Here is a 27963-nt window from a genome sequence, read left to right on the forward strand (position 1 = left end):
TGCATAAAAGTATTTTTAATCTTAAAATGAATATTATTTTGCATGATAGATTGGCAACATGTGAAAAGGAAAACAAAGACATGAGAAAAACATTGCTTTACAAACCTTAAGCTTGATAAAAAAAAAAAGTAATATTTTGTGTATGAAAGCATTGTAATGTTTACTCATAATCTGCCAAATTTTTCGTTAGCATTCGCTTACTAATTTAAAAGTTATAGTATGAAAACTATAACAAGCATAAAATTGGAATTTACTGACATTTGACTATGTACATGTACAAGCTAGTAGATATGTTGTTTTTATCATATTCAGTCTCTCAAATTATAATTGTTGTAGCCATATGAACTTTGTTCCTAATTAATAAAAATAGCCATTATTCCTAGTTTTTGTTTTTTGTACATATTAGAGGTTTATTTTTATGGACATACAAAATAAATAATGATGGTTAATCAATAACATTGAAAATTATTTAATTTGTAATTTTGTCATAGCTTGTAGTGACAAGTGTATATAACCATCGGTTCCACAAGATATTTCAAGGAGATGAAGGGCTTAGCAACATTCTGGAGCAAGAAAAAATGTTTGTGTAAGTATGTTTTGCTATTCATGAGTTGACGCAGGAAAAAGTTCAATGAAACAATTAAACGTTGTTTAAAATTCTAATAAATTAATCACGATACTACTGTTTTTAAGTTTTTTTGAACCAACAGACTGAATTGTTCACACATTGGCAACACTTGAGTGATCCCTGTCTGGTGTAATATGGCCTAAGTTGTTGACCCAAACAAAGATCATTTATGTCTTGCCAACATTTGCCCCACAAGTGATTACATTATTCTCTTCATAAGTAAACAAACATAACTATTTGGTCAGGCATAAGTAAACAAACATAACTATTTGGTCAGGCAACACCAACACCACACCAAATAAAGATCATTCATGTTTTGCCAACATTTGCCCCACAAGTAATTACATTATTCTCTTCACCCAAACAAAGATCATTTATGTCTTGCCAACATTTGCCCCACAAGTGATTACATTATTCTCTTCATAAGTAAACAAACATAACTATTTGGTCAGGCACTGTGGTGTAAATTGTTGCCGGACCATGTAGCTATAAGTGTTTACTTATGAAGAGATGTAATATAATTAATTGTGGTGCATTACTTGACAATTTGGTGGAAGGATAGATTAATGTGTAGTTATGATGCTATAAGTAAGATCATTGTTTTGCCACTCAAATTTATTCTGTTATAGTACACTATTAGATGCATACGTATTCAAGAAATTTTTATGGTTGATTTATATTGTATTCATTAATTTTATATTAAAATTCTTATACATGCACTGAACATTTTAATAGTAAAACACATCTTGATAAACAGCATACACACTCTCCAACCATGAGTAGTCTTTCTGGTATTATAGTACATTTGTATACTGATGGGAAAATATTTGTATTTTGTGTCATGCTAAGGAAGAAGTGTTATAAAGAAAAATAAACAGAGAGATAATGTGCAAATAGAAAACAAATGTACTATTCCAAGTTGTAAATCTGAACGATATAACAATACCTTTCAACATTCATTCTGTCTGTAGCTTTCCTTCATTTAAAAATTTTTTCATCCATGCTGTTATTACTGAAATTATTAACAGCATTTTTTTATATTTTTTTTACAGGTATGAAGTTGCCTTCACTAAGAATTCTAACTATATCGTACTTCCTGTATGCATGAGAGATAAAAGGTTAATGCTTTGATGTGTTCCTAATTAAGAATTTGCCATCACTGACAGAAAAAAGTACCAAGATTTAAGATTTGTTTAGCAGAAAAGATACAGCTAATCATTAATTTTTTTTTGCTGATTTGAAAGACTTTTTTAATAGAAATTAGTGTATGATAGGGATTAATATTTAACTTGTAAAACAAGTATGTTATTGCTATTATCATACAAGAAAACATTTGTCTACAAGTAAATACAAATATAGGTTTAGGTTTCTGTTTTATAGATAATTTAGTTATGATTTTGATAAATCATTTTGTAAACTTTCATTTTCTATTTTTCTATATTTATTTTGTTTTGACTATGCTTCAAAAACTAATATATTTCTTACTGTGCCAGTGAAATAGGATGAATTCTGTTCCTCTATTTTATTATTTTTCTGTGGATTATCCTCATGTATAAGGTTTATGCTTTTTAGTAGAATATTTATTGTTGAAATGAAACACATTTTCTTAATAATAAATCTCAAGCCATAAATCAGTTTTTTTTTTTCTTTTAAAGATTTTTATAAATTTTGTATTTCAGTTTCTGATCTAAAAAGTACAATAAGTTTCTGTACATTATTGGATACCAGCTCTAATGTAGTTTCATTTGTTTTATTTAAGTAAAACTGTAAAAACTTATACAACTTACTTGTAATTTCAAATTATTTACCCCTGTAAACAATGAGAAAGAAAGCTATATATCAAATTCCTTGTTTCTGGCAAATGTTTTTGACTAACACAACAGGAGAATTCTACCAGAAGACTTCACCTTAACTTTACTTTTTTACACTTAAGTAGTCGTAATGCTAGTAATAGCAGTATTTTATTTTACCTTTGAGAGAAAAATTGTAAGGTGTTGAAGCAAGAGAAAAGCTTTTTAACAATAAAAGTTTATTTCAATTTGGTGCTTGCAGAGTTTTGAAGTACTAGTAAAAGAATTGTAGAATATTCTTTCATAGGTAAAAAAAAAAAAAATTGCATAATTATATGTTTGACACAGCTGTTTGCACTATAATGTGTTATTTATCGTTACTTGTAAACCAGTGTATATAATCTTTCTGTGTCATTTTATCTAATTATATCTTGCATTAAATGTACTAAGAAATTATTATATCTATCATATGCAAGGTGTGATTGTATTTTTAAAGTCCAGCTTTAAATAAACCATTGTTATCGGTGTTGTGAAGAGCATTAGTTGTTAATTACAAGACTTTATGTAATATATACATATATATACACACACACACATATATATACCCGTTCGGGAGTTGTTAATATAGGAGTCTTAATTTCATTGTAGATTAAAGACTGGTATGAGCAACTATGCAGTCACCCTGTTTGGCCACCCTTTGCTGGTGTCTGTACCAAGATATGATTGTACTTATGAACTGTTGTACAACACGATCCTGAGAAACATTTTGTAAGTGTTGAGTCATTTTTTTTATCAGTTATTTGACAGATTGGATTTACAGTGGATTATATTAGTTTCCTTGAATAAAAGTACAAGATTGTCCATCTCTGTCTAACAGATTCCTCTGAAACCAGTCTTTTGACTACTTCAACATCACAACATCATCAACAACAACAGTGTGTTAGATTACTTGGAACATCATAACGTCAACAACAAACAGTTAGCATGTTGAGACGATTAGCGATTCCTTTAGAAAATTTTTTGTTTTCTGTGGGGAGAAAAAAGCTTGTATGCATTAAAGTCAATTACATTGTTTTTTGCACCTGGACAAATATTATTAAAGTTGTTAATAGGGACACAAGGACCATCTGCCAGCATAGTTCTGGCAAAATAGTAGAAGTAAGAAGAGCAAAGTACAAGCAGTAGTCAGATCTCTTATGCTTTTTATAAATTACTATAATTTTGTGCTATGAAAGACATCTGGTTAATTGGTGATCCCAGTAGTAGACTTCAGACATTTCTAACTCTGGATATGTCGTATATAAAAAATGCATGTGAACTTCTTTATTTGAAAGTTTTTGTTTCTAAGCTATGGGTTGTTTTATTTTTTTGTATATCAACATCTTTGGCAGAAAAAGCTTCTCTTCTTTTCTCAATATCTTCATCTGATAATATATTTATAAAACATCTAGTTGATATTTATGAAGTGTCATTTTGGGGGAGGTCTGTTTCAACTTTAACACATTATGACAAGGTTTACAGATACCACACTACAAACAACTATGTTATGCAGTTACCGCCCAGTATGTCCGCGAACTTACAACGCTAGAAACCTGGTTTCGATACCCGTGGTGGGTAGAGCATAGATAACCCATTGTGTAGCTTTGTGCATAACTACAAATAAACAAGTATGCAGTTGTAAACAGTTTCATAAATACGCACATAATGTTCAACCATGTTTCAACAAAAGTATCTTATTATCATATATTAACATCTAAAATGTAATCACTTCATTTTAAAAGTGTTTGTTTTTATATTGTAGACAGATAATATATTCTAAGAACTTGGTTTTTTTCTAGTATCTTCACAGATTATCTGGCATTTTATGCTGGTAGTTAGGGTTAGGGAAAATTTCTTTCTTGTCATTTATACTAATCATGTTTCTGGATCAAGCAAGACTGAAAATAACTGAATACAACTCATCAGCTATATTTAACAAAAAATGATAAACTTTGATAAGAGGAAAGTGATGGAATGGTTATGAAAGTTATAGATGTAGTAATGGATAGCGTTTAGAGAAAACCACAGTAAATCTGAAATAAGTTAACCAACTACTTTTTCTCCATCATACATCACGAGGTTGGACATGACAAGAATTTGATCGGTATGTCATTGTCAAGAAAAGAATAGTAGAAAGTTTGGTTAACTAAGGAGTTTTTTGGTGGTTTTTTTATTGTAGATGATTTATTCTGAAATTTTTGAAAAGCAGTTTTTTTCTTTTCAATGTTTTTTTGTAGCCGATATGTACGTCAGCCTAACAGCAGTGAAAAGTGGTGGATTGAAAATAACAGAAAGGGATTTAATGGAGGTAGATTTTCTTTTAAGTCTTTAAACAAAATACTTTGGATATCATATTACATGAAATATATACTTTATATTTATTCTGTAATAGGTGTAATGATATATAGAAAGTATTTTTGGTTAGCAGGATGTCATCTAGGTCTACTTTGAGGCAATAATAGTCCCCCTTTTAAAAATTATTTTTAACATCACTTTAATATTTAAGTCAGGTCTGAAAAAAATGTGAGAACACCTTGTTTGGATATTTGAATGAGTAATTTTGAAATTTGATTAAAGATTGCACTGAATATAATACATCTGACACTGAGTCCTATCACAAGATATAATTTTGAGAGCCCTTGTTTGAATGATCCTATATAAAACTTTTGAGATGACAGCATTGTTTGAATAATCCTGTATAAAACACTTATGTTTAAGTCCTGTATGAATGATCCTATATAAAATGAGTTTAAGGCCTTGTTTGAACGATCCTATATATAACTTGAATTGAAAGCCTTCTCTGAATGATCCTATATAACACACTTGAGTTTAAGGCCTTGTTTGAATAATGAATGATCCTGTAGGACAGTCTTGAGTTTAAGGCCTCATTTGAATGATGAGTGATCCTATATAACACTCTTGAGTTTGAGGCCTTGTTTGAATGATGAATGATCATATATGACACTTTTGAGGCCTTTTTTGAATGATGAATGATCCTATATGACACTTTTGAGTTTAAGGCCTTGTTTGAATGATCCTATATGACACTCTTGAGTTTAAGGCCTTGTTTGAATGATGAGTGATGCTATATGACACTCTTGAGTTTAAGGCCTTGTTTGAATGATGAGTGATGCTATATGACACTTTTGAGTTTGAGGCCTTGTTTGAATGATGAGTGATCCTATATGACACTTTTGAGTTTGAGGCCTTGTTGAATTATGAATGATCCTGTATGACACTTTTGAGTTTGAGGCCTTGTTTGAATGATCCTATATAACGCATTTGAGTTTAAGGTCTTTTTTGAATGATGAAGTTAGAAATTGTACATATGTGAAGTAACAGTCTTCATGGTGCCTATACATTTATCACTGCTATTATTTCCTTAGTATGATTCCCTTACTGGCCAAAAGTGATTGTACTATACAAGAACATGTTTAAGTTTTATGGCTTGTTTGTAGCCCTCTGTCTATAGTTTTTGTCAATATTACTATTTGGACATCATGTCATTTAGAAATCAAATGTGTTAGAGCATGCTATAGGTGAGTATGATATACGTGTCCACTCAAAAATTATTTTAAAAAGCGCTAGTGTAAAAAAAAAAGCCTTCATATGAAAGAGAGCTTGCTCATTCTTAAGCGGAAGCAGCAAATTAACCAAAGTATTTCAGCATCCAAGTTGTTGCTTTTGTTTTAACTGGAATATTTCATCTATTTAGAATTATTCACAATACAGTTATAGATCATTTTGAAGTGAAAGAAAAACTCGCAGGTTGAAATGTATGTATAACAAAAAACAACAACATACAATACAATATTTTACAAACCATATTCTAATCTCGTCAAATCAATATGATTTATGTGTTTAAACATTTATATTCTTTCCACCAGAAGTAGAGATGTCTATTGAGGATAACTCTGACAATGACCAGTTAAGATACAACCCAGAAAATTTAGATGATTCAGACACAGAAGAACGAAGAACAAGACCCCCGAATCTCTTCACTATAGTTCAGGTTAATCCATATGCAAATGTAGAGGTTGAAAAATTGAAGGATGATGGGAAACCTCTTAAGTTATTAGGTAAGTTTCATTGGATCAGGAGAAATATAATACTACATGTGTTAAACATTATTCAAATCATCAAAAACAAAGAGAAAAGATCCTAACTATCTACTATAGCATTTTCTCTCTGAGCATTAGAGTTTCTTGCTGCCTGCTGAAGTATTTTCACTCTGAATGTCAGAGTTTCTTGCTGTCTGCTGTATTAATTTCACACTGAATGTCAGAGTTTCTTGTCAGCTGCTGTAGTAATTTCACTTTTACTGTCAGTTTCTTGTTGTCTGCTGTAGTAATGTCACTTTTACTGTCAGTTTCTTGCTTTCTGCTACAGTATTTTTAGTTTATTGAAAACTGATTCTCTTTATTGACCTTTGTTGCTGTTTGACTTTTTTTTCTTCTTCTTTGGCACTTAGTTGTTTTGGAATTTTTTCCCTCCATTACGTCCCTTGTGAACGTTTTCATTATTATTATCTTGATTTGAGGTTGCTTAGACATTGTGTAACCTTAACATTCTGGACATTATTCATGTTTCAGGTTTTTTCATTAACTCTTCCCAAGCAGTGATTTGTTTATGTTAGAACAAAGTTGCACCTGATTTACAGATTTTCAAGTATTTTAAATGAAAACTCTATTTCACGTTTAAAGCCTTGGTTTCACAGTGAGTTGTTTTCTGAAGTACTTGGTATTTTAAGAGATGACATAGTTGTAGTTTGTGTATATACTCATTTGATTGGTGTAATCAGTTTTGCTTAAATTGATTAATTTACTGGCATAAAACAGATATTTCTCTAGGACTTCGATGCCGAGTTTGAAAAGAGTTTTATTTTAATAACTCACAAAAAGAACTTTTAAAAAAATTGTTTCCCTAGATGTTACAAAATGGAAATATGTAACCATTCACAGTTTACTAAACTTATGAACTGTTTTCACATATCTTTATTCATAGTGATGTGTTAGTGTGACTTCACTGCTGTGCATTTGTTTAGTAGTTCATGGCTTTTATATGTTTTTATTATACATAGATCACACATACTTTGCTATTGACTGGCATCCAATGGCCAAGGAAAAGTTTTATGATGAAAAAGAGGCCAATGTAAGTGTCTTTTTTTGTTTAATATATCCAATACAAGAGAAAACCCTAACTATTAACATGAGTTGTTATATATATAAAAAAAAAGATTGAAGAATGATGAAGATTGGCATCACTGTTCTGTGTACTTAGAATTATGAATGATAGTTACAACTTAAAACTGTGTGAAAGGACAAAGAATGATAAGAACCACCATTGAATATTTGATCAGTATTTTAATATGTATCATGCTTTTCGATACACTTCCAGGAATACGTTATCCATGAGTCAGTTAATACAAAATTCTCACAGAAACGTCAGGTAATACAGCTGAGTGACTGTTTAAAACTCTTCATGACTACGGAGAAGCTTGGAGCTAAAGACCCTTGGTACTGTCCAGAATGTAAGAAACACCAGCAGGCTACCAAAAAGTTTGATTTATGGTCATTACCCCAGGTGCTTATCATTCACCTGAAAAGGTTTTCTTATAATCGCTACTGGAGAGACAAGATTGATACTTTAGTAGACTTCCCAGTAAGGTAAGCAAATATTGATATAGAAAATGTATGGAGAACACGATCTTAAACTTCTCTTTCTGCATTTGTAAAGAAAAAATTCTCACTCTCTTGTAAGTTATAGTCACTATTTTGTTTCGTTGTCACTGACTGTAGCAAGGCAGTCTTGGCCTTTGGGTAGAAAAGTGTTTTCTAGTTAATATTGAATAGTTTACTATGCTACTTCTTGGCTTCCAGAGGACTGGACATGACAAACTATGCAATTGATCCTCATCATGGCCCAGCAACTTATGACCTTATAGCTGTTGCCAATCATTTTGGAGGGATGGGAGGTGGTCACTGTAAGTAATTACCTTTTAAACTATGTTTTGACCAGTCATAAGCTGATGACCTCTGTATCTTGTGAATCAACATATCTTACAGTATTTTAACGATTTATATTTGTCATTAACATTATGATTAACCAGGGAGAAAGGGAAGTAACTTTGGATACTCTAGAGAAAAGCTTTGATAAGATCTGATTCTTACTTAGGTTAGTGTCAGATTATATTCAGTATCCAGAAACTGAACTTTTATTAATTACTAAACTTTTACAAGTTTTTATCATTGTCATCAGATTTATTATCTTCTATCATTATATGTCAACATATTATCAGCTAGTAAAAAAGACAATTATTCATCTTGTTATTGTTACAGATTAAAGAATGTTTTTTTTGCACATGAACCAAATCATTTTAACATTTTCAAAATGTTATTGGTATATTATTATTTGGTCTCTTTTTTTTTTTTCTGTCTGGTACATAGCATGATGATATTAGTTTACTACCTTATATGTTGTTCCAGACACGGCTTATGCAAAGAACAAAGAAACACAACAATGGTATTATTTTGATGACAGCAGTGTTTCTTCTGCCTCGGAGGAGAATGTTGTGGTATGTATTCAGAACACTTACTAAAGTGCCTGCAAGTTTTGACCTACCTATGAATTATGTCACTGTTTGTGTTGAACACAATCTACCAAACAAATTTATAACATTAATGTATTAGAATACTACTGAACATTGATATCCAAGTACCACATATCTCATTCTTCTATAGGATATAATTAAAATCACTCACAAAATTTGACTTTTCTAGTTCTAATTTGGAACATTCGAAATCCTGTTATACCAATTCAAAATTAGATGTTACTTTCTGTTGCAGTTGTATGGAAGTTGTATACTGTTTCATGGGTTAGATGTATTCTCCAACAATACCTTCTCTATGACTGAAATACTTGCAGACATTTATGATTAAACTTCCTGAATGTTCAGTTATAGAATGTGAAAGCATTTTTAACCAGATTCGTTTCTGAGATTAAAAGAAGCCAAGATGTACTGTAGAAGTTTTTGTCTTAAGTCTTTTCTTTATTCAGTCGAGCAGTCAGTCTGTCTCAGTTGACTACTAGTAAAACTCATTTAATTTATTTACTTCTCATTTTATTCTAACTTAACCTGTCAGAGTATAATAGTCTTAACATGAAAATAATCAACTATTCATGTGTTTGTCTTCATTAAGTAACAGTTTTTTATTGTTCAGTTTCACATCATGTCTCATCCCTTTCCACGTTTCACTTATCACTTAACCTGTCCTTCAACATTATATCTCTTATTGTTGCAAAAATCGGGTACCAGCGTGCTTGGCTTATCCTTGAAGTACCACAGATGTTCTAAGTTACTCTTGTAGTGCTAACATCTTGACAACCAACCAAACATGAGTTTAGTACACTAAGAGTTTAGAATAGCCAGCGAAAGTTTGTAAGTTGCTTTTATTACTGTATAATAACTTTCTTTTTTATTTAAAGAAAGTATTGTATGTTCAAACTGCAGGTTGCCATAAGTTTTATAGTTGTGAGGTTTAATTTATCCCTGAAGATCAATGATTAATTGTATGGTATTAATTCTTTATGATGAAACACTAACTATTAATTATTATTATGGTTTTATACATAACTGTCTCTTGGGTTTGTGTTTAATCTAATGTGTATTTAGTATTTCAATTTTTTGATATACTATATGTGATGGATGCAGAAATCTGAAAGTTATTTCACTAGAATATAAATTTACATGTAAAGTTCAGAAATGAACAATTTTATGAATACAGTTTATAGAATTGAAGGTTATTTTTTAGGTTTGTAAAGATGGTTGTTAGATTTTAAGAGTAAACATTTATAAGCTATTTATAGTTTTTTTTTTCCTTTCAGTCCAAGGCAGCATATGTCCTATTTTATCTCAAAAAACCAGGAACTGAGACGAACCCTTCCAGGAAAGAGGGGACATTAGTAACCTCCCAAAACGGACAGTCACTAAGTAACGAGGAAGATTATAACATGGATATACATTAACCATCAAATAACCTAGTAATACCTTTGGGCCTTCTGAGGATAACTGATTGTAACAAATGGGTAATTGACTTAAATCATAATGAAGTAAAATTTGTTTTGGGCAAAAGAAAATATATTTCTCAACCATAGAATGTAAAATTTTACGTGGAAATTGATGTGAAGCCACCAGTCTTGACAAGAGATCAAATCTATCATGAAAATTTGTTAAATCTTCCAATAGTAAATAGCCCAAAGTTTCCCACCTATTCAATCACTGTAAATACTGTTTGAAGAACTTGTTTCTCCGACACTTAAAAAGTGAACCATGTGTCTTCATTAGCTCCAATCGCACCAAAATGTGGATACCATTTCTTTTTATCATTAATATAACAGTTGCTTCAGAAAACAAAACATCTGAAAGAATTGCTTCGAATTCCTTGCTATGAACAGCATATTACATGATAATTACCTATTCACTATTAGTTTTAGCCAATGTTTATCAACTATGCAGCTCAATAAAGATTTAAATATCAAATATCCTTGCAGTTTCAGTTGAAAATATTATAGTATATTTTAATTTAAGGAAAGTTTTTTGTGTAATGTATTTCATAACATAAAATTGTGTGAGAAAATAAAACGGATTGTTCCTTTAAAAGTTTTTGATTTATATTTAGCATTGTATGTCATTGATAGGATTTTCAAATCTTTTAAAAATGAAGACAACTTTTTTACGTTTAGACTACATTTTTTTTTTCAATTAAAAAAACTACTTGACCACCAAAGTTGATTTTTTTTTCTTGCATGTTAAATTTTACGGTCTGTAAAATGTTTTTCTTTTGAAAAAATCATTTTTAATTTCAAGTTACAAATATTTCATAATGAGTCTAAAAGATTAATTTATAAAATAGTCTTGATGTATTACATAATAAAATGGATGTCAAAAAAGTAAAATTTTACCAGAAGGAAAGAAACCTGGGAGCAATGCATGACTTTAATATCGAACATTATAATTATTCCCACTAAAACGCATTATACACGTAAAACTGTATATTTTAATACTTAATCAATGTACATGAAGTGGTGTGCCACACAGCCCAGAACAAAAACTCCAACATTTTCCAATGGTTAGATTATAAGAAAAATAATGAAAAATGCAATTTCTACATTTAATTGTTAGGCTACAATGATGAGTAATACAGTATCCAACAAGAAACAAACTATCATTACTGGAAGATTTACTGTGTAGACCCAGGCATGGCCAGGTGGTTAGGGCGCTCAACTCGCAATTTGTGGGTCACGGGTTCGAATCCCCATCCCACCAAACATGCTCGCCCTTTCAGCTGTGGGGGCATTATAAAGTGATGGTCAATCCCACTATTTGTTGGTAAAAGAGTAGCCCAAGAGGTGGTGGAGGGTGGTGATGACTAGCTGCCTTCCCTCTAGTCTTACACTGCTAAATTAGGGACGGCTAGTGCAGATAGCCCTTGTGTAGCTTCGCTCGAAATTCAAAAACAAACAAGATTTACTGTGTCATTGTACCTATTCGAAAAGTTGTTCCTAATCTGTTTAGTTGTATGTAAACCATTATTTAAGGTTACTGTCTTATAATCATACATACAATAAAATATTTTTCGTTATGTATTAAGTGTTGCTCATTATTTGCAAAAAATAGTATAAACGGGTCAAATGTGCAAGGAACAAATAGTAAGTTAAAGACAAAAAACAAACAAAAGCATTTCAAGTCCTATTTTTTACTGTGATGACCCAATGTTGCCTTGCCCCCCTACGTTTAAATCTACAAGTAATTATTTTTTGTACAAGTGACATCTTGTTTTTACATACATAGTAACTGTGATCTGATCTAAACCCTTTTTTATTTAGGGACAGCATGTGCACTCCTTATGGGTAAAATCTAAATTATATTTTACACATCTCTAAGAGTACCTGCTAACAATCATTTAGTTGTTTTTTTAAGACATGTTAATTATGATGACATGGATGATGAAGATTTATGGAACTTGAACTGCTAATTAATTGTGGTTGTCTGTGGAAAATTGATACAAGTATCATATCTGAGGTGAAGGATAGTCAAGTCTTTGAATTGATACAAGTATCATATCTGAGGTGAAGGATAGTCATAGAGCAGTCTTTGAATTGATACAAGTATCATATCTGAGGTGAAGGATAGTCATAGAGCAGTCTTTGAATTGATACAAGTATCATATCTGAGTTGAAGGTTAGTCATAGAGCAGTTTTTGAACTGATACAAGTATCATATCTGAGGTGAAGGATAGTCATAGAGCAGTTTTTGAACTGATACAAGTATCATATCTGAGGTGAAGGATAATCATAGAGCAGTTTTTGAACTGATACAAGTATCATATCTGAGTTGAAGGATAGTCATAGAGCAGTCTTTGAACTGACACAAGTATAATATCTGAGTTGAAGGATAGTCATAGAGCAGTTTTTGAATCTTTGTCACTTATTTCTTCTTGGACTAAAGTTCCAGGACAAATTATGCTGTTGTAATTTTTTCTTCAGAAAAGAAGGCAGTATGCTGTAAATTAACAGGTTTTGATGCACATTTGAAGACGCACTGTAGAAAACAATGTTCAAATTACATAGCAACAATGTGAAACAAAATCAGATGTTACTGATGTTGAGCAAGTGACCAAAACAGTCAACTCCCATTGTTTGACCTCAAATACAGGTATGCTCATTGATCATAATAGTTTTAATTGTAAGTTACCTGTATATTAAAAATTGTGCTAATATTTTAGTCATAATAACTCTTGATATCAGAGTTGTGGTCTAAAATTTTATTTATACTATAATAGGGAGCAAGTGGTTAAAAGTTAAAAACACCCTTGCCCCTTATTTGGGCTATTTCCAACATCATGGATTCAATGATGTACAAAATATCATATTTCATGTAAAAGGCTTGAAAGAATAAGGGATTTTCAAGTTTATTTTTCGTTCGAGGGAAAGTTAGAACCTGTCCAGTCGTTTCTTTTTTTAGTATAAACCACTGAGTCTTTAATGACTGAAGGGTTGAGGTTTCTATGCTAAGGCATTCAACAAGTTGTCCACTACAGGACTAGACAACTCTAGTATTATCCATTCTGACAAAACCATGTATGAAACAAAACTCATCATTCCTTCCCAGTGCTCTGTACTTTTCTTTACTAAAATCATGGCCACTTTTGTCCATGTGAAAGTAAATACAGTGATTTGTCAGATAATTCGTTGGAAAACTGGAATGAATATTGGGATAAGAATACATGGAGACTTTCTTTTTATGATTTGCTCATTATTGACTTAAACTTCTTCGAAGGTAGTACGTCTGTCATTGCCAGGGACAAATCTAATATGCTTTAAAGTCAATTTTCTTAAATGAGTACTACATAAATGTAATCTAGTGGGAATTCAATACTGATTAGCATTATATTGGAGAATAAATGTTAGTTTAGTTAAGAGTGTATTTAATGAAGGCCACAAGGTAAAGTATTAAAACTTGTTTATCAGTAACTCTGTCTTTATTGACTGACTCATACATCTCAATATCATTTCATACTTTTATAATTATACATTTTACAATCCCGTATATCTCGTTTATTATCATAGTTGCCACGGCAACTATATAGATGGAATGAAGTAAACATGTTTAAGCTTTGGTTAATTCTGATTGTACATCAAACAGAACTAGGTAAACATGTTTAAGCATCGGTTAATTCCGATTGTACATCAAACAGAACAAGGTAAACATGTTTAAGCTTTGGTTAATTCCGATTGTACATCAAACAGAACTAGGTAAACATGTTTAAGCATCGGTTAATTCCGATTGTACATCAAACAGAACAAGGTAAACATGTTTAAGCTTTGGTTAATTCCGATTGTACATCAAACAGAACTAGGTAAACATGCTCATAGATTCTATGTAATAAGCCTAATATGTTTATACTTTAAAGGCACATATGCAACAGTACTAGGTGTAATAAGCTGCTCATTTAATATGGCAGTTTTAGTATCTGAAATAAGTGCCTGTACATAAACAAAAACCACTAACCAAAAGTTTGACACAATGTGTGAATATTTCACACTACTCAGAAATGTGTTTTACATAATGTCCATTTTTCTTTAAATTAATAAAAGACAATCGTAATGTCTGTACCATTACATGCATAGTCTAAAACACACTGAAAATACTGTATTTACACACAAATCATGAAAAATATTTTTTGCACCTCCTTCATTAAAATTATTTAAACTTGAATTCATGGGGGAAAATATTATTGCACAAAATCTGCACTTACCTACCATAAAATTGTGCTATTAATTAAGAGAAATAAATGCATAAAGATACAATAACAATCGGATACTTCCAAAATTCATACATCTTTAATTACATATTCTCTTTTACAAGAAACTTCATTAATACCTTTTAATTTTGTACGTTAATGTACATCCTGCAAACCAAATTATTACTTATTGAAACAAATATTAACATGAGGAACATTTACGATTAACCTACAAATACATCCTGTGTTTTGAATACTTCTTGAACATCAATATCATTAAACACTTAACTATTGAGATAGAATATATGTATTAAGTTTTTTTTGTGTGTGCAGTTGATAATGACAATCGAACAAATAATGCTTTGCTTTATATCATTTTATATGTGCATAACGAGTATCCTCTCCCAATGAATCCCATTTCAGCAATAAATGATAACCGTGTCTTTATTGAATTAAAAAAACATTTACAATATTAACTTGTGGGAGTTGTTAAAATATCACCCTAGCAAAACTTAAAATGGATAGTTACAAATGAGGTTGTGATGGGACTAAAGATATCACCTTAGCAAAATTTAAAATGAAGGTGTGATGGGACTAATGATACCACTCTAGCAAAATTTAAAATGAATAGTTACAAATTAGGTTGTCATGGGACAAAAGATATCACTCAAGCAAAACATAAAATGAATAGTTAAGTGAAGCTGTGATGGGACTAACGATACCACTCTAGCAAAATTTAAAATGAATAGTTAAGTGAAGCTGTGATGGGACTAACGATACCACTCTAGCAAAACTTAAAATGGATAGTTACAAATGAGGTTGTGATGGAACCAAATATATATCACTTTGAATGGATTTTTTAGCATACATTAAAGTAAAATAAAGCTAAAATATTTATCTAATGTAAATGAGTTATATCAAATAAATTACACTGCACAACATACCACAAACTTTTCTAAAGAAAGCTGACACTATGAGACCATTCTTTGTTCATGCAGTATTTATTTTAAAATGTTTAAACCTTTACAACTAAAGTAGAAACTGTCAGGCTTGAATGACACCTTATGCACCTATGTGAACCAAATGGCCAGATTAAAGTACAACTGTCACTAATTTTTAACTTCTAACAAGAGGAAAGGTAACCAATCGAAAGCCCTTGTTGTTGCATGGATTTTTTAAACCAAATATTGCAATTGACTGTCACTTTTATAATCCAATATTCTAAAAATTCTACTGTCTTCCGAGTTAAAATAACTTAACACTTGACCTTTACATAAGTCACTTAAATTATTTATGTAGAAGAAAATGTCCACTTTTTGTTTAGAAAAAGATCCCCTCCATTTTGTAGTGCTGGCTATGCCACTGACTACTAGTGCCTTAAAACCAACATCAGGTGGGAGAACAAAACATTCACCTTCAATTTAAAAGTTCCAAAATCACTGCAGGATAAAATTAAAGAAAATGAGAAGCAATGAAACACATAGAAATACATGCTACTGTAACAAAATACAAATAAATCATTTATGATGGTAATGAAAGTAGTGTGTATGACGGACCATTCAATTTCTTTCAAAGAATAATGAGTAGCAGCAGTTAGGGATATGGTCTGATGAGATGTGACTTGAAATAAATACTAATGAGATGTATTACTCCAGATATGGACTGAAAGAGTGGTGAATATTCTAAATAAAAACATCTTAGTTCCTGGCTGAAATTTAAGAATGGCAGAGAAGAAAGCAAACAGCTATTGACAGGACAAGCTTGTAATTATAAACAAAATATATAACCTTTTACTAAGTACAAGATGTGAAACGGCTAGAGTAGACCATCAAGTAAAAAAAAAGCATGGTAATTTCAATTCACGTAGATATTTAATTTTAAGGGAATAAGTCGGATACCTGCATCGGGAAAAACTATCTTGAGTAAAAAAAGTCTTAATAAAAAACAACCCAGTCCACTGATCCATTAAGTAGGGATACAAACTTAATGTTTAATCACTGCTAACAATTAACGACTACCACTATAACATTTCTTGCTTAACATTCACTAATCCTTTATGATCTTCACCATATATTTACACAACATCTCCACCTGTATATATACACACCAAATGTCTCGTGCACCATTTTAGTGCCTCGTGTCTGGTTTGTTATGGTCAAAGTGTTGTTACGGCAATGGAAAAACTCTTCCATGAATGATAAGGGGTTAATATTAGGAGATACATTGCACTACACATAAAACAGGGTTAACATACAAGAGACAAGATAACGTGAAAACTAAATTCAAACCATAACAAGTTGAAAAAGATCTATTCATAATGTTTCGTGACAGAAACAATCCCACACAAAAAAGAAAAAGATGAAATTCTGATGAAAAAGCCAGCCTCTGAGAAACTGTATCCCTAAAATCCTGTCTCACTAAAAACTCAACCTGCTTAGGAGAGATTGAATCAGTGTCATGGCCATCCAGTAGAGATGGTGATAAACGAATTAGGACAAAGTACAAGCACAAGAAGAGATAATATACTTATTGAAGAGAATTTAATCAGTGGTATGTATTGCAGTGCTATGATGTTATAGGAATGAGTTTTTTAATCAAATTAAGACTGTCATGTTAACCAAACCACCCATATACAACTGTGTATACTTGAACTTGGTCACAAGTTCTCAAGCTAAGGAGGAGACAAGAAGTCTGATAAAAGGTGGCCAAGAACTGGAAGATCATCAGCAGAAGACAGTTTTGACTATTACTGGGAAATTAATGAAAATCACTGGTCACAAACATAAAAAAACAAAAAGAAGTAAACGATAGGTAATTTTTATATTGAAATAACAATACCTAGAATAAAGTTAAAGTAGCGAACCCAAAGTTCAAGAAATTAATATCAAGGATGACAAAAGAATTAAAACCACTGAAAATAATACACAAGTACCTGAAAAATGTAAAAAAATGAGAAGAAAATATCAATACCCAAGTTATTTGGCATACTTGAGCTATCAGTTAGGAGCCTCATATTTAAAACTATAAATGTACATACAGTAACAACTAATTACATTCTAGTAAATTTCTGTACTTTTAAATATACATATTTACACTTTATGAAGTTTTTTTTCCTTTCTAGGCTTATAAGAAAATTATTTTCTTTTTTAATTTTGCATAGAGCTCTTACGAACTACCACTCATTGAACCAAGATATATATATTAAATTATAATGATCATTGATACAAGATAATAATTTTATCTTACTTACTAATTATAAAAGTAAATTTATTTCAGAAGTATGGGATAATTATCTTGGGTATCATGAAAAATTAGCTGCAATGGGTCCTAAATTCTCATGGGGTCAATAATAAATTTCTTCGGTAACTTAATTTTATGACTCAGGCTTTCATTATATTTTCCTTGAAACAAATTATTATCCAAATGTTATTATTTTAAAGTGGATTTAAGCAATGTCTTCAAAATGGGGACTGAATGTACTATGGTCTTCTGCCATTTTCTTGATTTCAAGTCTATCCAAAAGCTTTTTAAAACAACGTTTACTGTCAATATGATTAGATATGTTTTAAAACAAATAACACTCTATATTTGCTATCATTGTATTTAGATATTACTTTTGAAAGCACAACAGATAATACACAGACAGTTACAATATTTTGTAAGCTATAAAGATGTTAGCTTCTATCAACACAGTTACCTTAAAACGAAAGAACACTTCTTACAGGGCTATACAGATGGTAGTGAAGGCGCCTTAAAGTTATCAAAAAACATTATAAAGTTGATTTTTATTAATATTTTTAATTATCATTTCATTTTTCTTCTTCATAACATATTTAGTAAGATGATTAGAATGTTTACAACGATTGTGTTAACGGCTTACATAACCATTATTCTTTTATGATAATCAACAATTGAAATTAACACCTGTAATGACTGAAGGTAAGACTTACTATACTTCAAGAACTATCAGTTGGCTCATCACAGCATTTCTTGATTTTAATTGTTATTACCTGAAATTATATTGAAAAATCACTATTCAGAAACACCTTTTATACTGAGTACTCTTAGAAGGTTGAAACCTTCCTAATTTTTCTGAGATTATTTCTGAAATTAAATATGGGCATTGCCTTTTTAATAACGTTGAAATAAGCTATTTTGAATAGAAGTCAATGATATGTTGATGCATACTACATAAGAATAACAAAAAAAAAGATACATTAAATTTTCAGTGAACAGAACTAAATAGTAAAAACATAAACATGAAATACATTCACATAAATTAATTTCTCTGTACATCCTTAAAGTAATAATTTTACATATTTATTCTCTAGTGTGTGTTTACTAGTAGTTTACTAACCTAGCTTCTTTAAAAACTTAGGGACCATGTTCTTCATTGATACATAGTTGTATATCTTACAAGTAAAATCAAAGATGAATATGTTATAATATGATAACCACACTATGTCTGCCATATCCAGAGCTTAAAAGGCCATCTAACCAGTAACAGGGCTCATCTGGCCTGCTGGAATATGACAAACATAGGTGCTATTTATATCATAAATTGTAATTAACATCTGTTATGGTGTGAACTGGATTATGTTTTATAACAATTATCAGGATAGAATTACTATATTTAAATTAACATCTGTTATGGTGTGAACTGTATTATGTTTTATAACAATTATCAGGATAGAATTACTATCTTTAAATTAACATCTGTTATAGTGTGAACTGGATTATGTTTTATAACAATTATCAGGATAGAATTACTATTTTAAAGAACTACTGGAGCAGAACATATGCTCAAAAATACAGGATTCTTTATCAAATTCTTCCTCACAAACACGTGTAAAGACAGTTAAAACTAAGTTTTTAAACAGTAATATTACTACTAAATGACATGCATGCCAGCTAAGGTGTTCTACCCCATAAATTTTTAAATGTTTTTTTAATTGATTTAAATATTTGTTGTAAGTAGGAAAATATGTGAGTTGTAAAAGAACTTAATTGCTGTTTTCAACTGTATTTTTTAAAATTTCAATTGAGTTTAAGTTACCTGCTTTTAGTCTACTTTTCATAATTCGGTAACATTCATTTAGCATTAACTTAACTCTGAAGGACTGCTGAGTTACAAATTATTTCTTGTAATTAGACTAATTAGTTAACCATGCAGCAATGGGATGTGATATTATTATCACTGGAAAATTCAAACTTATATGTATGTACTCTATCTAGCTACTTTTTATGTGCATGGGGGCAAGTAGGTTTTTCACAAATCTGTAAAGTCAAGAATACCTTATCTTGTTTCATATCTTTTTGACAACCCATCAGTTCCTTGCTTTTTATGATGAAACAAGTTTTTGTGACATGCTTATTTCTTTGCAGACATTGTGTGAGATCACTAGTAAGGCTGATTGAGTCGCCATTTATGATATCCAGATGTGCAGAAATATATCTTTTAATCAAAAATTCAGTGCACTGTCCAGTAGTTTAGTTGTTTGTTTATAAATAAAACATTTGTGTCAGTCATTATTGAGTACATAATCTAAATCTGGTCAATTTCTATGTTACTAATTCGTTCAGTTGTGGAACATTTTGTGACACTGCAAGAACAACAGTTAGCTGAAGATAAAATATAAATACACCCTAGAACTAAATAAATGTATAGTTTTTATACGGTTTACTGATCTGTAAGGCTCCTTCAACAGACTAGCAAGCAAGATTAGCACTATCCTTATAACCCATAAGACTGCACTATCCTTATAACCCATAAGACTGCACTATCCTTATAACCCATAATACTGTAATATCCTTTGAACTCATAATATTGCACTATCATTTTAACTCTTCCTAATTTCCTCAAAAAAAGGCTGCAGATCATCTGAAGTGGTCACCTGTTTTAACCAATCTCACCATTATACAGTAATGTGTTGTCTGTCAGTCAGTCAGTCAGTAGACACTAAAATGACATCACATAAGAGATGCTTAACATTGCAATTTGTACTGTTGTGACATCAGTAAAACATGTGCATGTCATGAATCATGAAAATAATTGTGCATACTGTAGACTACAACAAAGCATTACATATGAACTTGAAAAGCAAGGAATACAAATATTTGTTACTTTTAATTTTGGTTTCACTTACTCCTGAAACAGAACACTTTCGGGACCCTGCGAGAGTACATCTAGTAAATAATATGGTTGAACAGCAATAATACCATAAAGTTTTTGTCAATCTTTACTGTCTTACAAAATAAGAAAATCCTAGTTTGTCCAAGTGGAGTGTAAGCCAATGAAATGTAAACAAGATCTAACCTTGAACCCAATGATTAAAGTTGTTTCTAGAAATATTTGTACAAGAAATAAAACTGAAATTTAGATATTACTGAAGCTAAGTATTAGCATTGTTTGGCCTGAAGAGAAACAATGATTAACATAGTCTTACCTAAAAATGTCAAGGTTCTTTCTCTTAAATAGCACTCGCATACAAACGAAGAAATCTATATTACAGAACATCAAAAGTTGAGAAATAAAGACTAATAAGAGATATTTTCAAAGATTTTCTACCTCTGGAATTGAGAGTCAGCATAATTATTCTTACAGTTCAGGAAGCCTCTCTATAAAAACTTAGCTTATATATAAGTTTTAAAGTGATCACATAAAATCTATAACTGGTAGCCAATGTACCAAAAACCTTACCAATATTTACTGTTTATAGTAGTGAAATTCTTGGATACTAACGAGCTGACTTATTTCACTACTGAAACAATAACAACAACAAAATATTACAGATATACATTTTCATGGTTTTAAAAATTGGAAATAAAGCAACCATTAGCTATGAGACAGTTCTCAATCAATATCATGTGATTTTCTAAGTCATAGATTAACTATAGATTTAAAAACCACTAAGTGGAGAAAATTTACTTTAAATTATGCCTAATCCAACAAGTAAAAGCATGATTTTACGTGATTGAGTATTCAAAATTAGAACTTGTCTCGTGCATCAGAAAACTCTACCTGTTTAATTGTTATAACATCAAAGGTTAACTAGAAACAGTTACATCTAAATTTATTATAGACTCTACTGATGTAGCTGGCTCAAAACATCATAAACTTTCCGAGCACTGACACTTATCTCTTCATCACTGCTGGCTGACAGTGTCAACATCTTCTTTGAGATAACATCTTTTTCCAGAAGGCCAAAGACAGTAGAATAAAGTGTCTCGGGAGATGGTGCTCTATCATCGGCAGGTAAATCTTGTATGCCCAGTTTTTGCTCAACTGCTACAGTTGTCACATTGCCCAGGAATGTTAAGAGCTGGAGGGTAATATCTCTGTCACTCTTGTTATCCAGCATATCATTTATTGGAGGGCACTAAATAAAAGTATTATAACAAAGAAAGCCATTCTATGTTAAACATGATCAAACAGGAAAATATCTAAGATTTTCTATTCTAAGCCCTTGCAAAACTTTGATGTAGAAGTGAGAAAGGGAAGAATTTATAATTCACAATAAAATTGGGAATATAAAATCTTATGCTTTTCATTCTTCATAGACATGACAAACTAACCTAGAGGAATTCTAAAATGAGAAGTTCCAATGTTTAGATTTTTCCATTTATAAGACTCAGTTCATTCTACTCTATTTCATTCAAGTAATTAAAAGTTGAAACAAAGGTTTTAATTTTTGGACAGTTAGGCTTCTATACACCCAATATGACAAACTACATAAACTTAGTTGTTTGTGTTTTACAAGTGCAAACGACACAATAGCCTATCTATGATGTGCTCACTATGAGTATTGAATCTTGATCTTTAGTATTCCATCCCTGGGAGGTAAGTTAATAAATTAGTTATGAGGGCATATATATTTTATTCTAATACACATTTTTTTTAGATAAATGATTTCAATGATTTAAATTTGAAAGTCTAAACAAACCTCTTCTATAAAGAATAGACATTCAAAAATTTCAGTTAAGGAGTAGGAAAAATAAAAAAACAACTCACCTTAGTAGCTAGTAAGTAGGGAACCATGGCAGGACTTAGAGAAAGATTGTTTAAAAGTTTCAGAGTCTGGATTTTGATAGTGTTTCCTTCTTCGAACAATTTTAATAAAGAATGAAGTTTACCTATATATGGAGCTACAGTTACTTTCTCAAGTGCCAAGTTGGCAAGAGCTGTTAAGCTCAGGGCTCGTAAATAAGCACTGGCTTCTGGATCAGTAGCATTTCTCAACAAAACTGGGATACACACCTGATGGACAAAATAAACGCTATAATTAAAATGTTTTAAATTTTCTTGTGAATAATCTAACTCACAATATATATTTATCAACTCGTGTAAAGAAGAAAGAATCTAGTAAGACATAATTCCAAAATTCAATCCAATACTTTCAACAATGTGTTATTTTCATCAAAAAATTTAAACTCCCCAATAGCAATGGTTAGAAATATTCAGACCTGATATATATATATATATATATATATAGCCTTTTAAAAAATATTATTACTATTGAAAATGAAGCCTGAAAAGTTGATGAAGCAAATGTAGTTATTTGATAATTTCTAAATATTCAGTTTTCCTTCTCTTAATTGAATATATATATATTTAAATACATAATTTCTAAAAAATTATGCATGTTTATGTGTTTTGCTATTGCAATACTGCAATATCCCAGACTAGAATCCTAAAAGAAGGAAAGAAAGATGGAAATATCTCAGAATTCGAAAGTGTTTGGACTTTTCTTAATACGAGTTAGAAATTTATTTCAAACATAGAATATAGCTTTTTGCACCAGGATTGTTGTATGAAAGAATATATAATGAATGACAAATGTTAATTTGTAAAGATCAAGAAAAAAAATATTAACCTCTGTGCAAAAGAACAAAAATGAAGGAATGTTTCGTTATTGTGATTCTTTTTCCATACACAACATTTAAAAGAAATATTTTCCAAGTTATTTATTTAAAACTAACTACACTAATCAACAAAAAATACAATTTATACAAATCAAACCAATGGTAAACTGGTATAGTATATACCAGTGTGTGTGTGTGTGTATAATTTGTATATGTGTCTAAGGTACACTGGTGTTTTAGATTAATTTTTGTCAGTGAGGAGAGTTTTGTCTTAAATACAGTTCATAAAATTCATGTGCAAGCTCTTGTTGAAACTATGTTAACTAGTTATATGATGCTACAGCCTGCACCTGTTCTAGGTTAATTAATGCATGTGATAAGATTTTAACCAGAGACGTGCATAAACTGTGTGATATTATAATCTAATGACACAAATAAAACTGGAAAAATACCTGAAGAGTGACCTGGTTTTTTGAACTATTGGCTAAGCTAGCTATTGCTTGCACAACAGATACTTGGACTGACGGTGCTGCAGAAATGATTAAATCTCTGAGTATTAGAGGGCAACCAGCATCTGCAAGATGATCCTAAAACATAATGAAAAACATGGTAGATTAAATTTAATACACACACATATCAAACTAGGATGGTATTAATTTCCAACACTATTGCTACCAGTTAAATATATACATTTTTCTCATCAAAATTTAACAAATAAATGAGGTTTAAAAAATATTATACTACTCTCATAAGTGCTAAATTTTCTACTGTATTTCATTTAAAAACTAAACTAACCAACTTACTTAAATTCCAGCTCTACCGGGAATTAAAATGGGTTATTTCTAAATAATTACAACAGTGGATAAGTCTATTCTTTACTCACAGTTTTCTGGAGTCATACCATTGAATTGAACTTATGTTAATAAAAACAACAGCTCAAATCACTACACCTAATAATGAAACAAAATCTGCATTAAAATTCATTTGCTACTAAATCTCTTTGAAAGCTTCACAAACTCAATGGATTCTTTATTCCTTTCTTTGTTTCTTAATTATGTATAGCACTTGAAAACAGCCCAACAATTACTTCTAAAAATATTTATAATATCCTCAAACAAGACAAGTTTCATTCTTATTTGAAAAGTACACAAAATAATCAACAAATGCTTATGTTATAGAATACTAAATATCTTAAAAGTCCTATTGCAACACAAATTATGCATTACAAGCAAAACATGCTACTACACAACAACACAAATTGTTTTCTGTTTCCATTTTAAAGGCCTGTACTGGCTATTCTTATACTGTTATAAATATTAATATCACTAGGATATTCAAAATATGAAACATAACACTAACCTTAAAATTACGGTATCATCAATATTGCAATTAACCCTACTAACTGATACAGAAATTGAGGGATCTGTTTGATCAGTTCTTTGCACCAAGTGTAGTAACATGTAAAAGTGGTGTCAACAATAGTACCAATTTTAAACAATGAGATAAGCCAAAAAGTTCATCTGAAAGCATTGTAGTCCTACCTGATTTGTAGGGTAAGCTGAACAATTGGATATTACTGTGAGCACTTTTACCAGCACTTCATCATCATCTGAACTTAATAAAGTTACTAAACCTTTTGCTTCATTAAAAGTTATGATTCTGGATTTACTGTAGAGACTTTCTAACTGTGTATGAAGCACTTCTTCTGGCTCTCTCAGTGGTGGAAGGTGAGTGTCAACTTGCTCAATCAGTAAAGTCTCCTCACTGTCGTTGAGTACATCTGTAGACAGGTCTCTTTGAAATAAAGTTTTTGGTATACTATTCTGCTGGTGATGAGGAGAACTGCCATCTACAGGCTTTTGAATTTTTGGAGAATTCCATGGACTATTTTGCAGACTCTTTGATTTGTCCTTTGTAGAATATTTAAGGCCAGCTTCCTTAAATTCTCGAGCTTTGAGGTTCAGCTCTCTGATCCTGTCTCGTACTGAAGTTCTGGGCAGTGGACCTGGTTGTGATGTCACTGGAATAATGAGATCTGTCTGACAACCCTCACTCTTCAGGACAGGCTCATGAGTTGGATCTGGTTTAATTGGGACAATACTTTTGCAATGAACATTAGATTTGTACAGAACCTTTCATACACATTTTTACACCTATAGAGTACTTTGTAGGTTTAAAAAATCACTTTCAAGATATACTAATGAACTTTATAAAACATATTCAAAAAATTACAATATGGTACCTCATACAAAATTTAATTCTACTAGCCATGTGCAGAGGAAGAAAAAAATGTTTTAAATGTTTAGTATTTACATTCACCAGTCAACTTAATTAGCTGATATTGTGTTTTAGGCTAATTATTTGTTCCAGAATAAAAGTTTCTCTATATCTCAAATTGAAATAGATATATAGAAAATACATAACTTTTACCATAAATTATCCACCTTTAAATACACTACAAAATGGTTGTTTCTGAAAAATAAAGGCCAAGTAATTGTGAAATATGAATAATTCTCAAATGAATAAAAGTAAAGAAGAAATAAAACACTGAAAACTATACGAGACTACAAAAGTGTATAAGTTAATAACATTAAGTCTAAAAAGAAAAGATTTTTTACATATTCTGTGACCAAAAAAAGGAGTTGACCTTTTATTACAGAAATTTTATGCAAGATTATGTAGAAAACTCAAACTGTTAAAAATGTATTGAACAAGTGGCTGGAATGTAGGACTTCTAGGTTGGTAATGTTGGCAGTGCAAGCATTAATTACAGAAACAAAATTAGGGATTGCTCTTTAAAATAATTACATCCTTCAAGTTTAATTATTTCTCAAGTGCTCCACTTATCAGTATGAACCAAACAGCTCAGGCAGACATAGTACATACACTTTTTACTGCATCAAAATACTTAACTTTATTTTGTAAATTAAAAGTTTGATATGTATATGGTAAAAGCAACACATTACTGATTTTTTTTTTTTTTTGCTGGCTATGTTTGAATTACTGACTGGGTAATATACATTTTGTCGTTAAAGGTCATATTCTTTTGTAATTTTTATTGTTAACATTCATCCACCATTTCTGTTAGTTAAATGTTGATGGAGTATTTTATGCTGAGTCATTTATCAGGATTACCACCTCAGCAGGAAAATTGGTGCTTATACATTACAGTATGTGCAAGAAATCCAGTATTATAAGACAAACTATAAAAAAAAAATTGTTGCTGTTGCTTTAATGCAAAGCTTATAAAGTGAAGTATCTGTGCTCTATCCATTGCAGTGAATCAATCCCAAGACTTTAGTATTGTAAGTCTGGAAACTTACTGCTCACCCTCTTAGGGACATATATATATGGTTAAAAAAAAGGTGTCAAACTGTATTAACAATTCAAGGAATAATGTAAAATTTAATGATTCACAATTATCATATGAGTAACCAAGGCTTCTAATGTTTTACAAGCTTTTGGTATTTAAATCATAACTTTTAAAGTATCATATTAGTATAGATGCTGGAAGTAGCCCACACACCTAACCATGCCACCTTGTTTTTATTTGATATTGTTTTTCTATCCCATTTTAACTGTTTTCCGAATTTTTAGAATATTATATTAGTAGTTTATTCTTATTATTATTTGTGATGTTTGTACATAAATATGTTTTGTTTTTAAATCATAACTCTTGGTTTAAGAAGCTAATTGTTACAGAGCCCCAAAATATCAGCTGAAGTTAACTAAATTTTACAGCTACCCAGTATAAATTGCATGCATATTTCATTATTAATGATGATAATATTGTCAACTAATGTAACGGTCCTTAAAAGTTAAATCCAACAATTAAATTAATGCCATAATGGGTAGATTCTGAATCAGTGAATGCCACAGAGAACCCCAAATCAACAAATCTCCTATCATGTGACATGTCTTCAGTTGTTTTCGTCCCACTTACTTTTCCTCTGCTCAGACCTAAAGCCGATTTCACAGAGCGCTGATTTAATAACTGAATAACCTAAGTAGGCGATACCAGCAGCAATTCCTGAGCACAATGCCAGTTTTCTTAACCTTCCATTCTCCGTCGTCATGGTCACGGTTCATATTAATATAATAATTTTTCAATAGGTAGCGCATAATTAACAACATAAAATAGTTGAATGAAAAAGCTATGATTTTTAATATTGTATTTTAATAGCAACGTGTCTTTGAAAAATAAAATCACGAACACACACATATGCATAAGGTATAACTGTAACACAGCTAGCGATTTTGAAAAGCTCAAATAAGGACAGCTGTAAAATAGATATTGTAGAACTTTTATTCTGTCCGTTTAGAAAGGAAGAGATTAAAATTT

The 27963-nt window shown here is 30.8% G+C and overlaps 2 protein-coding genes and 1 long non-coding RNA gene across 5 annotated transcripts in view; 1 reads left to right on the plus strand and 2 right to left on the minus strand.

The window, feature by feature from the left end:
- Positions 1-10867, plus strand: part of LOC106468303 (ubiquitin carboxyl-terminal hydrolase 15-like) — a 43926-nt gene extending 33059 nt beyond the window's left edge. For 2 of the 3 annotated variants that reach the window (XM_022396644.1, XM_013928721.2), the window contains exons 12-21: positions 492-586; positions 1681-1746; positions 3067-3186; positions 4695-4765; positions 6345-6536; positions 7538-7608; positions 7855-8123; positions 8337-8440; positions 8943-9031; positions 10342-10867. In XM_022396644.1, the coding sequence (XP_022252352.1) occupies positions 492-586; positions 1681-1746; positions 3067-3186; positions 4695-4765; positions 6345-6536; positions 7538-7608; positions 7855-8123; positions 8337-8440; positions 8943-9031; positions 10342-10482 (1218 nt within the window). In that variant the 3' untranslated portion in view covers positions 10483-10867. Of the gene's footprint in view, positions 1-491; positions 587-1680; positions 1747-3066; positions 3187-4694; positions 4766-6344; positions 6537-7537; positions 7609-7854; positions 8124-8336; positions 8441-8903; positions 9032-10341 lie in introns of those variants that run through there. The other variant, XM_022396645.1, reaches the window with a different exon arrangement.
- Positions 10868-13978: 3111 nt separating this feature from the next.
- LOC111087992 lies at positions 13979-19346 on the minus strand. The gene is made up of 2 exons (XR_002612612.1): positions 15367-19346; positions 13979-15320 (listed from the first exon to the last, which is right to left on the minus strand). It is a non-coding gene; the product is annotated as an uncharacterized LOC111087992 (long non-coding RNA).
- A 1403-nt stretch (positions 19347-20749) lies between these two features.
- LOC106468302 lies at positions 20750-27697 on the minus strand. Its single transcript, XM_013928720.2, has 5 exons — positions 27565-27697; positions 25163-25701; positions 24074-24208; positions 22771-23016; positions 20750-22138 (listed from the first exon to the last, which is right to left on the minus strand). Exons 1-5 carry the CDS (start codon positions 27695-27697, stop codon positions 21845-21847), a joined length of 1347 nt encoding a protein of 448 aa, XP_013784174.1. The 3' UTR covers positions 20750-21844.
- Positions 27698-27963: the final 266 nt, after the last annotated feature.

This window comes from Limulus polyphemus, unplaced genomic scaffold (genome assembly GCF_000517525.1).
Source record: "Limulus polyphemus unplaced genomic scaffold, Limulus_polyphemus-2.1.2 Scaffold2957, whole genome shotgun sequence".
Lineage (NCBI taxonomy): Eukaryota > Metazoa > Arthropoda > Merostomata > Xiphosura > Limulidae > Limulus > Limulus polyphemus.